Source organism: Engystomops pustulosus, unplaced genomic scaffold, assembly GCF_040894005.1.
Source record: "Engystomops pustulosus unplaced genomic scaffold, aEngPut4.maternal MAT_SCAFFOLD_1002, whole genome shotgun sequence".
Lineage (NCBI taxonomy): Eukaryota > Metazoa > Chordata > Amphibia > Anura > Leptodactylidae > Engystomops > Engystomops pustulosus.
The window spans coordinates 652-12,656 of NW_027285881.1; the positions used below are offsets into that span (position 1 = coordinate 652).

Below are 12,005 nucleotides of genomic sequence, written 5' to 3' on the forward strand. Positions count from 1 at the left end.
GGAGGTCATACACTACTAATCCTCATTAGGAGCATGCCCAGACATTGTAGGGAGGTCATACACAGAGCCGGATCATCATTGGCGCTAATGGAGCGCCAGCGCCGGGCCCCCGGATCCGGATTTATTGGTTGGGGGCCCCCGGCCTGGCGCTCCAATAGCGCCGCTGCTCAAGCTCCTGCTGGGGCCCCGGGGTGCCCCGGCACTCGCCTCGGCAATCGGGCAGGAGTCTCCGTCCGTCCGGACAGGAAGCTCCTGCCCGTCAGTGTATAGTGCTCGATGCGGCCGGAAACGGCCGCTCGAGCACTATTACTGGAGCGATGTGGCCGGAAGACAACCCCGGCGCACATCGCTCCATGAACTAGGCTGCGCGGCCGCGTGATGACGTCATCACGCGGCTGCGCACCCTTCCTGTCCGGACGCCACAAGAAGAAACAAGACGCGGGACCCGAGGTGAGTATAAGGTTTTATTTTTTTTTAAATCAAACAGCATTAAAAGATGGTGGGGGACAAAGTATTTAAAATAATTAATTGGGGTGGGCATCATATTAGTTATATTGTGTGTGGGGGCAGCATATTAAATAGATCACTGTGGTGGGCAGCATATTAAATAATTAATTGTGTGTGGGGCAGCATATTAAATAGTTAATTGTGTGTTGGGCAGCATATCAAATAGTTAATTATGGGGGGGGCAGCATATTTAATAGTTAATTGTGTGGGGGGGGCAGCATATTAAATAGATCACTGTGGTGGGCAGCATATTAAATAATTAATTGTGTGTGGGGGCAGCATATCAAATAGTTAATTATGGGGGGGCAGCATATTTAATAGTTAATTGTGTGGGGGGGGCAGCATATTAAATAGATCACTGTGGTGGGCAGCATATTAAATAATTAATTGTGTGTGGGGCAGCATATTAAATAGTTAATTGTGTGTGGGGCAGCATATCAAATAGTTAATTATGGGGGGGCAGCATATTTAATAGTTAATTGTGGGGGGGGGCAGCATATTAAATAGATCACTGTGGTGGGCGGCATATTAAATAATTAATTGTGTGTGGGGCAGCATATTAAATAGTTAATTATGGGGGGGAGCATATTAAATAATTAATTGTGTGGCTGGCAGCATATTAAATAGTTAATTATGGGGGGGGACAGCATATTTAATAGTTAATTGTGGGGGGGGGCAGCATATTAAATAATTAATTGTGTGTGTGTGAGGGATACAATATTAACTCCCTCACGCTCTGAGGCTTACATGTACGGCGCCGAAGTGTGGGACCTGTATGAAGAGGGTTCACGGGCTGAGCCCTCTCCATACAGCGGTGGAGTTTGCTGCATACTGCAGCAAACATCCACCACTAATACCCGCGATTAGTGCTAGTGCCTACAGTGGGTATTAACCCTTCTGATGCTGCCGCCAACATTTAAAGGACGGTGGCACATTGGCGCCGCCATCTTTGTTCCGATCGTTACTCGCTCCCTGGGACGTCATCGGGGGCAGCGATCGGTTGCCATGATAGCATTGGGTCTTCGTCAGACCCAAGGCTGCATGGCATCTGCAGTTTCGTCATAATGTGCCAGTGGCTCATTGTAATGAATATTGTGTAATAATTGCAAAATGAATAGAAGGTGAGGCAGCACTCCAATATGTAATAATTGCATATACTGCAATACAGTAGTACTGTAGTATATAGTAAGAACGATCAGACCATCTAGGGTTAAAGTACTCTAAAAAAATAGTAAACTATTTTTAGAACTGATACTAATTTATTAAACAGTAAAAATCGCAAACACGTTAGGTATGGCCATGTCTCAAAATGTCCGATCTATCAAAATGTAAAAATGGTCATTGCTGGTGTTGAACCACATAACTGAAAATGGCGCCCAAATGTCCGAAATGCAACTTTTACACCATTTTACATAACATAAAAAATTTAATAAAAACTGATCAAAAGGTCTCACAGTCCTCAAAATGGTAGCAATGAAAACGTCAGCTCATCCCACCAAAAATAACTGCTCACGTATCTCAGTACCATATATACTCAAGTATAAGCCAACCCTTATATAGCCAACACCAGCCGCTGATATAGCCTGCCCCTGTATACATCTTTCCTTTGCCTCCACAGGTCTTCTCTTGTTCCGTCGGCAGCGTGTACAGACCTGCCGCTGCCGATGGAAGAAGAGAAGACCTGCGGGGGCGCTGGAAAGGTGAGTTTTGACTTTTTTTTTCCTTGACTCGAGTATAAGCCTTGAGTATATACGCTATGAAAAAGTTATTGGCGTCAGACAAAACCCCTTTTTGTTCTTGATGAGGTTTTAATTTTTTCAAATGTATTAAAACTCAATAAAACCTCTATACATTTATTTTCCCAGTGATCTTACTGAACCAAAGAGTGAAGTGCAAAAAAATTCATTTGGGGGCCCAGTATATTACATAATTAATGGACAGAGGAAGCCAGTGTATGAAATTTATTGGGGGTGAGGCCTAGTATGTAAAATAGTTTATAGGGTCAGGTGGGGGCAGTATATTAAATAACTAAATGGGGGGGGGGGCAGTATATTAAATAATTACTTGAGGGGCCAGCCTCTAAAATTCATGTGGCACCCCAGTATATTAGAAATGGCCATAAATAGGTAGGTTAATTCATTAAAGGGGGTAATATATAAATTAAGTAATGGGGGAAACATATATTGTGTAATTAATGGGTGACATATATAATTAGGGGTACAGTATCACTCAGGGTCTGTAGTATAGTAATATATGCAGGGGACACAGAGGTTTAATTATGGGGTATATTTGGGGGGGGGCATATTTCTGTTATCCAGGTGGCATTGTACTGTGAGTAACTGCGGTATTTTTAGTTGCACAGTGTGGGGCATGTGCTGCCAGGAGCAGAAGACATCTGGTGAAAAGTTACGTCGATTCTGGCCCTGAAGGAGAAGACACGTCACCTGTGAGGTACTAGATGCCACTTCTACCTTTGTCAGATCAGTATTGTACTCACTGACTAACCTTCTAGTTTGAGACATCTCTCAGCGTGTACTGTACATGTCCTGTAATATTCCTAGTGTTCATAGTGAGCCAGCATTGGGGTGTGGGGTTATTGTCATCAATTATTGTTATGGTTTTCAGCATTTTCTTATTGATAATGTTGGTGCTGTGACTTCACTGTTGTGTATTAACCCCCTGTGCTGTGACATCACTGTGTGTAACCGCCCCCTGTGCTGTAACATCACTGTTGTGCATTAACCCCCTGTGCTGTGATATCACTGTTTTGTATTAACCCCCTGGGCTGTGACATCACTGTTGTGTATTAACCCCCTGAACTGTGACATCACTGTGTGTGTGTGTATCTGCCTTCTGTACTGTGACAGCACTGTGTGTGTATTAACACCCTGTGCTAGGACATCACTGTGTGTATGTATTAATCCCCTGTGCTATCACTGTGTGTGTGCGTATGTGTGTATTAACCCGCTGTGACATCACTGTGTGTGTATTAACCACTGTGCCTAATAAAAAGGGGAGGACCTACCTAATGATTTATTAAAGGACAGCCCTGCCTAATGAAATGCTAAGGGGGAAACCTACCTAATGATTTATTAAAGGAGAGCCCTGCCTAATGAAATGCTAAAGGGGAGACCTACCTAATGAAGTACTTTGGGGGGAACCTGCATAATGGGTTATGTACAGTGTGGTCACTGTTAGTATAGTCAGTTGTGTGGTGAGAGGTATATATGACATATGTGGGGCACAGTGTGGTCAGTTGTGGTGTGAGGGATATATATGATATATGTGGGGCACAGTGTGGTCAGTTGTGGTGTGAGGGGTATATATGATATATGTGGGGGTGAGGTGTGAGGTGTATATAGGATGATGCGAACCATGTCTGTTTTATAAACCCGCAGAGAGTCATGGATGGAAGAAGTCTCCTGGAAGATCAGACAGGAGGGAAGAGACAACATGAGGGACGTCACCTGTAAGTCATTGGATGACACTGTGGCCTGTGTGCAGGACTGGTATATACTACTGTATGGTCACTATATGCTGGTACATACTGGTCTGTGTGTGTAGGTTATTATATAGTATTGCAGTATTATTCAGGTATTATGTAGTGGTAATAATCATGATGTAATGTTATTATTTGGGCCTAGTACAGAGGTGTCATTAGTGATATTGCCTTCTGCTCGGTGGTGTTTGTATTATAACAATATGGCGGTAAAGATCCTCAGTAAATGGAGTTTATAGTTGGTAAATTATTGGTAATACCGGTCATGTTGTGGTAATCCTATGGGTCAGTTTCAAGGGATCATTTGCAAATTGTAGCGCTATTGTTTGGAATATTGGTCTTATGGTAGTATTTATTTGGTAACAGTATTGTGGTATCATTATTCAGTAATAATATGGCGGTAGTATTTTTTAGTTTGTCATGGACCAAAATTGGAAATGGTTTAGTAAAGGTAGGAATTTATCTAAAACTAAAGATTCCTTTGTTTCTAATACCTCTAGAGCAGGGGTCAGGAACCTTTTTGGCTGAGAGAGCCATGAACGCCACACATTTTAAAATGTTATTCCGTAAGAGCCGTACCATATGCACATGCCCCCCAGTAGATAAGTAGTCCCACCCCAGGGTGGGACTACCAGCGCATACGTGCCGGCACTCGCAGATTTAAAGGGCCAGTGCCCTGCTGATTGGCGCTGCCCACTTCCCGGGTTCCTATAAAGACCAGCGGCTACCAGATACGTAGCCATAGCACATGTCTCCCAGTATATAGGTAGCCACAGCACATGCCCCCAAGTAGATAGGTAGTCACAGCTGTCTGAGAACCAGATGCAACCAACAAAAGAGCCATATCTGGCTCCCGAGCCATAGGTTCCCTACCCCTGCTCTAGAGCTTCGGAACTGTGTAACTATGTGATATCTTTTTACATATATTGTTGTGGGAGGGGGCCCCACGTCGGCTGCCGAGCGGGGGGGCCCCATCCTAAATGAGGTGCTCCATACCGCTGGGACCCTTAATCTGGCCCTGGTCATACAGGTACGTTGAGGCCACATACACTACTGATCCTAATCAGAATCATGACCAGGTATCGTAGGGAGTCATACAGGCATGTGTAGGCCAGACACACTAATTGGCCTTATCAGGAGCATGCAAAGGTGTTGTAGGGAGGTCATACAGGCATATGGAGGCCACACGGACTAATATGCCTTATCATGAGCATACTGAGCCTCATCAGGAGAATACTGAGGTGTTGTACAGGCATGTGGAGGCCTCAAACGCTACTGAGCCTTATCTCCTTATCTTGACGTATCCAATGAGGTCTGATCAGCCTGAAATTTGATTTTCCACTTTTATTTCAGCATCAATCCAAATCCAGACCTTCATGGGATATTAATTCAGATTTTCATTGATTATTAATTTTACATTTTACTGTTCTAGATCTAGAATGTGGGATTTTAGTGCTCAATTTATTGTTATAAGCAGTGTATAATTAATCATTATATTTTTTTCTATAACCACCACTAGGGGGAGCTACCTGTAACCGGATTTCCCAAGCTCTGAGGGAGATGCCAGCAGGCACAGACATGGGGATTTCTGCAAAGTTTGAGGAGTGGAGGTATAAGGGTGTAGACAAACATTGCGTTTTTGGGCCGTTTTTGGGCCGTTTTTACTAAGTGCGTTTTTTAACGCATGTGTTATTTACGATCTGAAAACGCACTTAGTAAAAACGGCCCAAAAACGCCATGTGTGTCTTCACCCTAAGGGTGTTAGGGTGTATAACCAACCAATTTAATTGATTGAAGAAACTGCGCACATAGTAAGTTGTAAGCTGGCGTTGTAAGTGTATAAGTGTCATCGTCATTGTGATCTGTCCCATGGTTGCAAGTGAGGAAATGTAAATATTTAAGCCATCAGGTTCCAAGATACACACTCCATATTTTGCACAACTCCATGTCTGCATTGTCTGAATATTTAGCAATCCATAGACACTTACCTTAGTGTAGCTCTGGAGATGACTGCCCTCTGGTGGTTGCTCAAAACTTACAGGAGATTCCTCTGTGTTGCTGGAATGTGGCTGCACCCCGGGGCTGCTGGGGGTGGATGGAGGAGTGCCCCAAGGGGAGGCCATGGGTTTTAGTCCCGGGCTCTTTGGAGATGGTCCCGGAAGAAGTGATGCAGGAGCAAAGGCCAAGTTAGCCTGGAAGGAAAATGACATATAAATATACATAGAAAATACCCAGGTTTTCCCAGCATGCTCCATATCACTATATACACCATTGTATATTTTCTCGATATTTTACCTGAAGTTTCTCGATAAGAGGGGAGCTCTTCACCTTGATCTTCGGCACCTGTGACAGTGGAGGAGACAGTTTCTACAAGAAAATCAGAGAGAAGTTACTGGTTTCAAGGTTCTACTTCATAAAGTGATACAGATACATGAGGAAGTGCAGCTCAGTCCCCTTTACAGGACAGGGACACGCTGACACCTGGGGGGGGGGGACAGAACAGGGACACGCTGACACCTGGGGGGGGGACAGAACAGGGACACGCTGACACTTGTGGGACAGGACAGGGACACGCTGACACTTGGGGGGACAGGACAGGGACACGCTGACACTTGGGGGACAGAACAGGGACACGCTGACACTTGGGGGACAGGACAGGGACACGCTGACACTTGGGGGGGCAGGGACACGCTGACACCTGAGGAACAGGGACACGCTGACACTTGGGGGACAGGACAGGGACACGCTGACACTTGGGGGACAGGGACACACTTACACTTGGGGGGACAGGACAGGGACACGCTGACACTTGGGGGACAGGACAGGGACACGCTGACACTTGGGGAGACAGGACAGGGACATGCAGACACTTGGGGGACAGGAGAGGGACACGCTGACACTTGGGGGACAGGAGAGGGACACGCTGACACTTGGGGGCACAGGACAGGGACACGCTGACACTTGGGGGCACAGGACAGGGACACGCTGACACTTGGGGGACAGGACAGGGACACGCTGACACTTGGGGGACAGGGACACACTTACACTTGGGGGACAGGACAGGGACACGCTGACACTTGGGGGACAGGACAGGGACACGCTGACACTTGGGGGACAGGACAGGTACACGCTGACACTTGGGGGGCAGGACAGGGACACGCTGACACTTGGGGGACAGGACAGGGACACGCTGACACTTGGGGGACAGGACAGGGACACGCTAACACTTGGGGGGACAGGACAGGGACACGCTGACACTTGGGGGACAGGACAGGGACACGCTGGCACTTGGGGGACAGGGCAGGGACATGCTGACACTTGGGGGGACAGGACAGGGACACGCTGACACTTGGGGGACAGGACAGGGACACGCTGACACCTGGGGAACAGGACAGGGACACGCTGACACCTGGGGAACAGGACAGGGACACACTGACACCTGGGGGACAGGGACACGCTGGTAACTGGGGGACAGGGACACGCTGGTAACTGGGGGACAGGGACACGCTGGTAACTGGGGGACAGGGACACGCTGGTACCTGGGGGACAGGGACACGCTGGTACCTGGGGGACAGGGACACGCTGGTAACTGGGGGACAGGGACACGCTGACACTTGGGGAGACAGGACAGGGACACGCTGACACTTGGGGGACAGGACAGGGACATGCAGACACTTGGGGGACAGGACAGGGACACGCTGACACTTGGGGGACAGGACAGGGACACGCTGACACTTGGGGGACAGGACAGGGACATGCAGACACTTGGGGGACAGGACAGGGACACGCTGACACTTGGGGGGACAGGACAGGGACATGCAGACACTTGGGGAGACAGGACAGGGACATGCTGACACTTGGGGAGACAGGACAGGGACACGCTGACACTTGGGGTACAGGACGGGGACACTTGGGGTACAGGACGGGGACACGCTCCCTACTAGGCAGGTGTCAGACCCCCTTGTAGCAGGGTGTGTGTATGTTGTGCCGAGGCTGCAGTCTGTGTGTAGGAGAAGTGAGACGTCCGTCTATCCTCTATCTATGTCTATTTTCTGATAAATACACATACAGCTTCTGCTTTGCATCAATGAAACAAGCCTCCGCTGCAGAGTCCACTGTGTGAATACTCCCGTACAGTGACCAGTGACCTGGCGTCGTGGCCGGTGATTCCGTGGATTCTCACCTCATCCCCATTATTGGTGGCCTCAGTCTTAGGCAGCGGCAGGGAACATGGCGGTTTTCTTCTGGTCGGTTTCTGTGGGGGAACCTTAGAGCAGACACAAGCGTCACTCATATAACCACATACTACTACATACATCTGTGCTGGGGGTCCAGATGCTGAAACCCCCCACAATCTGTGGGTGACAGGTCCACAGTGTGGGATGTATCTATGGCCATAGCAGCTTATAGGATATAGTCACCTCTTTCCTAGGACTGTTCAAGGTTTCACTAAATAATCCTGCGAGTTTAGCGACAGAGGGTGGAGGCGCTGACTCTTCGCTGCTTTCTGATGGTTTCCCCTGTAAAAAAAAAAGAAAATCAACATTAAATGTCTATTATCCGGTGTGACCCAACTGCAGCCAGTGCTATGTATTGTCCCCGGAGAGATGTGTAATCAGACCTCACACTGCTGTGCTCTGTGCTCTCTGCAGCCAGTGCTATGTATTGTCCCCGGAGAGATGTGTAATCAGACCTCACACTGCTGTGCTCTGTGCTCTGTGCAGCCAGTGTTATGTATTGTCCCCAGAGAGATGTGTAATCAGACCTCACACTGCTGTGCTCTGTGCTCTCTGCAGCCAGTGTTATCTATTGTCCCTGGAGAGATGTGTAATCAGACCTCACACTGCTGTGCTCTGTGCTCTCTGCAGCCAGTGTTATGTATTGTCCCTGGAGAGATGTGTAATCAGACCTCACACTGCTGTGCGCTGTGCAGCCAGTGTTATGTATTGTCCCCGGAGAGATGTGTAATCAGACCTCACACTGCTGTGCTCTGTGCTCTCTGCAGCCAGTGTTATGTACTGTCCCTGGAGAGATGTGTAATCATACCTCACACTGCTGTGCTCTGTGCTCTCTGCAGCCAGTGTTATGTATTGTCCCTGGAGAGATGTGTAATCAGACCTCACACTGCTGTGCTCTGTGCCCTCTGCAGCCAGTGTTCTGTATTGTCCCTGGATATATGTGTAATCAGACCTCACACTGCTGTGCTCTGTGCTCTCTGCAGCCAGGGTTATGTACTGTCCCTGGAGAGATGTGTTATCAGACCTCACACTGCTGTGCTCTGTGCTCTCTGCAGCCAGTGTTATGTATTGTCCCTGGAGAGATGTGTAATCAGACCTCACACTGCTGTGCTCTGTGCAGCCAGTGTTATGTATTGTCCCCAGAGAGATGTGTAATCAGACCTCACACTGCTGTGCTCTGTGCTCTCTGCAGCCAGTGTTATGTATTGTCCCTGGAGAGATGTGTAATCAGACCTCACACTGCTGTGCTCTGTGCTCTCTGCAGCCAGTGTTATGTATTGTCCCTGGAGAGATGTGTAATCAGACCTCACACTGCTGTGCGCTGTGCAGCCAGTGTTATGTATTGTCCCCGGAGAGATGTGTAATCAGACCTCACACTGCTGTGCTCTGTGCTCTCTGCAGCCAGTGTTATGTACTGTCCCTGGAGAGATGTGTAATCATACCTCACACTGCTGTGCTCTGTGCTCTCTGCAGCCAGTGTTATGTATTGTCCCTGGAGAGATGTGTAATCAGACCTCACACTGCTGTGCTCTGTGCTCTCTGCAGCCAGTGTTCTGTATTGTCCCTGGATATATGTGTAATCAGACCTCACACTGCTGTGCTCTGTGCTCTCTGCAGCCAGGGTTATGTACTGTCCCTGGAGAGATGTGTTATCAGACCTCACACTGCTGTGCTCTGTGCTCTCTGCAGCCAGTGTTATGTACTGTCCCTGGAGAGATGTGTAATCAGACCTCACACTGCTGTGCTCTGTGCTCTCTGTAGCCAGTATTATATATTGTCCCTGGAGAGATGTGTAATCAGACCTCACACTGCTGTGCTCTGTGCTCTCTGCAGACAGGGTTATGTACTGTCCCTGGAGAGATGTGTTATCAGACCTCACACTGCTGTGCTCTGTGCTCTCTGCAGCCAGTGTTATGTACTGTCCCTGGAGAGATGTGTAATCAGACCTCACACTGCTGTGCTCTGTGCTCTCTGCAGCCAGTGTTATGTATTGTCCCTGGAGAGATGTGTAATCAGACCTCACACTGCTGTGCTCTGTGCTCCCTGCAGCCAGTGTTATGTATTGTCCCTGGAGAGATGTGTAATCAGACCTCACACTGCTGTGCTCTGTGATCTCTGCAGCCAGTGTTATGTATTGTCCCTGGAGAGATGTGTAATCAGACCTCACACTGCTGTGCTCTGTGCTCCCTGCAGCCAGTGTTATGTATTGTCCCTGGAGAGATGTGTAATCAGACCTTTGTGTATGTTGCTAGTAGCAGCGGGACTGTGATATATGGATTTATATTCCAGGATTGTAGCTTCTCCAAGTGTACTAGGGGTGAGTCCTTACACTGCTGTGCTCTGTGTTCTCTGCAGCCAGTGTTAGGTATTTGGAGAGATGTGTAATTAGACCTTTGTCTATGTTATTAGTAGCAGCAGGACTGTGAGGCATGAACTCAGATTTCAAGCAGACTGTGGACGTGTCCTCACACTGCTGTGCTCTGTACTCTCCTATCCACAGCCCGTCCCTTGTTCTACGTGATTCCTATAGAATCCAACAACAGAGGGCTACTACAGAGAAGAAGGGAAGTAGCTCAGTGCAAAGTGCACAGAGCATAGCAGTGTGAGGTCTCTTCTTGTGTGTGTCAAACATACTGTATATGTTTGCTATTGCACCCAACTCTGTGCACAGAGCTTGTCACATCAGTCCCTGTCCCCATGGGGCTCACAATCTAATCACCCTACCAGTATGTTTTGGGGTGTGGGAGGAAAGGACATGGTCAGCTTTTGTGGCCTAAGGGTTGTGCTTCATGACAAATTTCATGTTCTCCATCAATTTGCCAGGAAAAGAATAGGCAGTCTACCTTTTGTTGAAAAAACAGCACCACTCCTAGCCACAGGCTGTGTGTGGTATTGCATCTATGCCCTATTCATATAAGTAGAGATGAGCTGCAGTACCAGACATAACCCCTGCACCAGGGTGGCGCTGTTTCTGCAAAATAAAAGCAAATCTGCTGATCTAATCTCGGACTCCTCTAACCATCTGATATTTACCAGACACCGTCTACATCTGATAGCGTCTATTAACTCTTCACCGCCTACGTCCGCATCCTATGTCCAGGAGAAGTGTTTAGAGGAATTCAGGGCTATGTCCGGTTTGACTTTATCCCAACGCGGAAACAGACGCCGCGAGACTTATCTCCTGCTACTTCATGTAATGGCAGAGGGAATCGCTTCTCGTGGGAAATTCTCCAAGTGATTCTTATTTACCACAAAGACCAAAGCAATGGAAGTTATAACTAAAAGGCTGCCCCCTACACGAGTGTAGCTACCATAATACTGCCCCCTATGTACAAGAATATAACTACTATAATACTGCCCCCTATGTACAAGAATATAACTACCATAATACTGCCCCCTATGTACAAGAATATAACTACTATAATACTGCCCCCTATGTACAAGTATATAACTACTATAATACTGCCCCCTATGTACAAGAATATAACTACTATAATACTGCCCCCTATGTACAAGACTATAACTACTATAATACTGCCCCCTATGTACAGGAATATAACTACTATAATACTGCCCCCTATGTACAAGAATATAACTACTATAATACTGCCCCCTATGTACAGGAATATAACTACTATAATACTGCCCCTATGTACAAGAATATAACTACTATAATACTGCCCCCTATGTACAGGAATATAACTGCTATAACACTGCTCCCTATGTACAAGAATATAACTACTATAATACTGCCCTCTATG

General features: G+C 47.4%; 1 protein-coding gene and 1 long non-coding RNA gene across 2 annotated transcripts; one reads left to right on the forward strand and one right to left on the reverse strand.

The window, feature by feature from the left end:
• The first annotated feature begins 335 nt into the window (after nucleotides 1-335).
• Nucleotides 336-4,288, forward strand: LOC140112700 (uncharacterized). Its single transcript, XR_011852704.1, has 3 exons — nucleotides 336-450; nucleotides 2,862-2,958; nucleotides 3,906-4,288. It is a non-coding gene; the product is annotated as an uncharacterized lncRNA (long non-coding RNA).
• A 1,415-nt stretch (nucleotides 4,289-5,703) lies between these two features.
• On the reverse strand, nucleotides 5,704-8,526 carry LOC140112701 (capZ-interacting protein-like; the record flags this gene model as incomplete). Its single annotated transcript, XM_072132601.1, has 4 exons — nucleotides 5,704-6,198; nucleotides 6,302-6,373; nucleotides 8,190-8,273; nucleotides 8,428-8,526. Coding segments are annotated over 4 exons (735 nt in total), but the record flags the coding sequence as incomplete, so codon positions are not given.
• Between the last annotated feature and the right edge of the window lie 3,479 nt (nucleotides 8,527-12,005).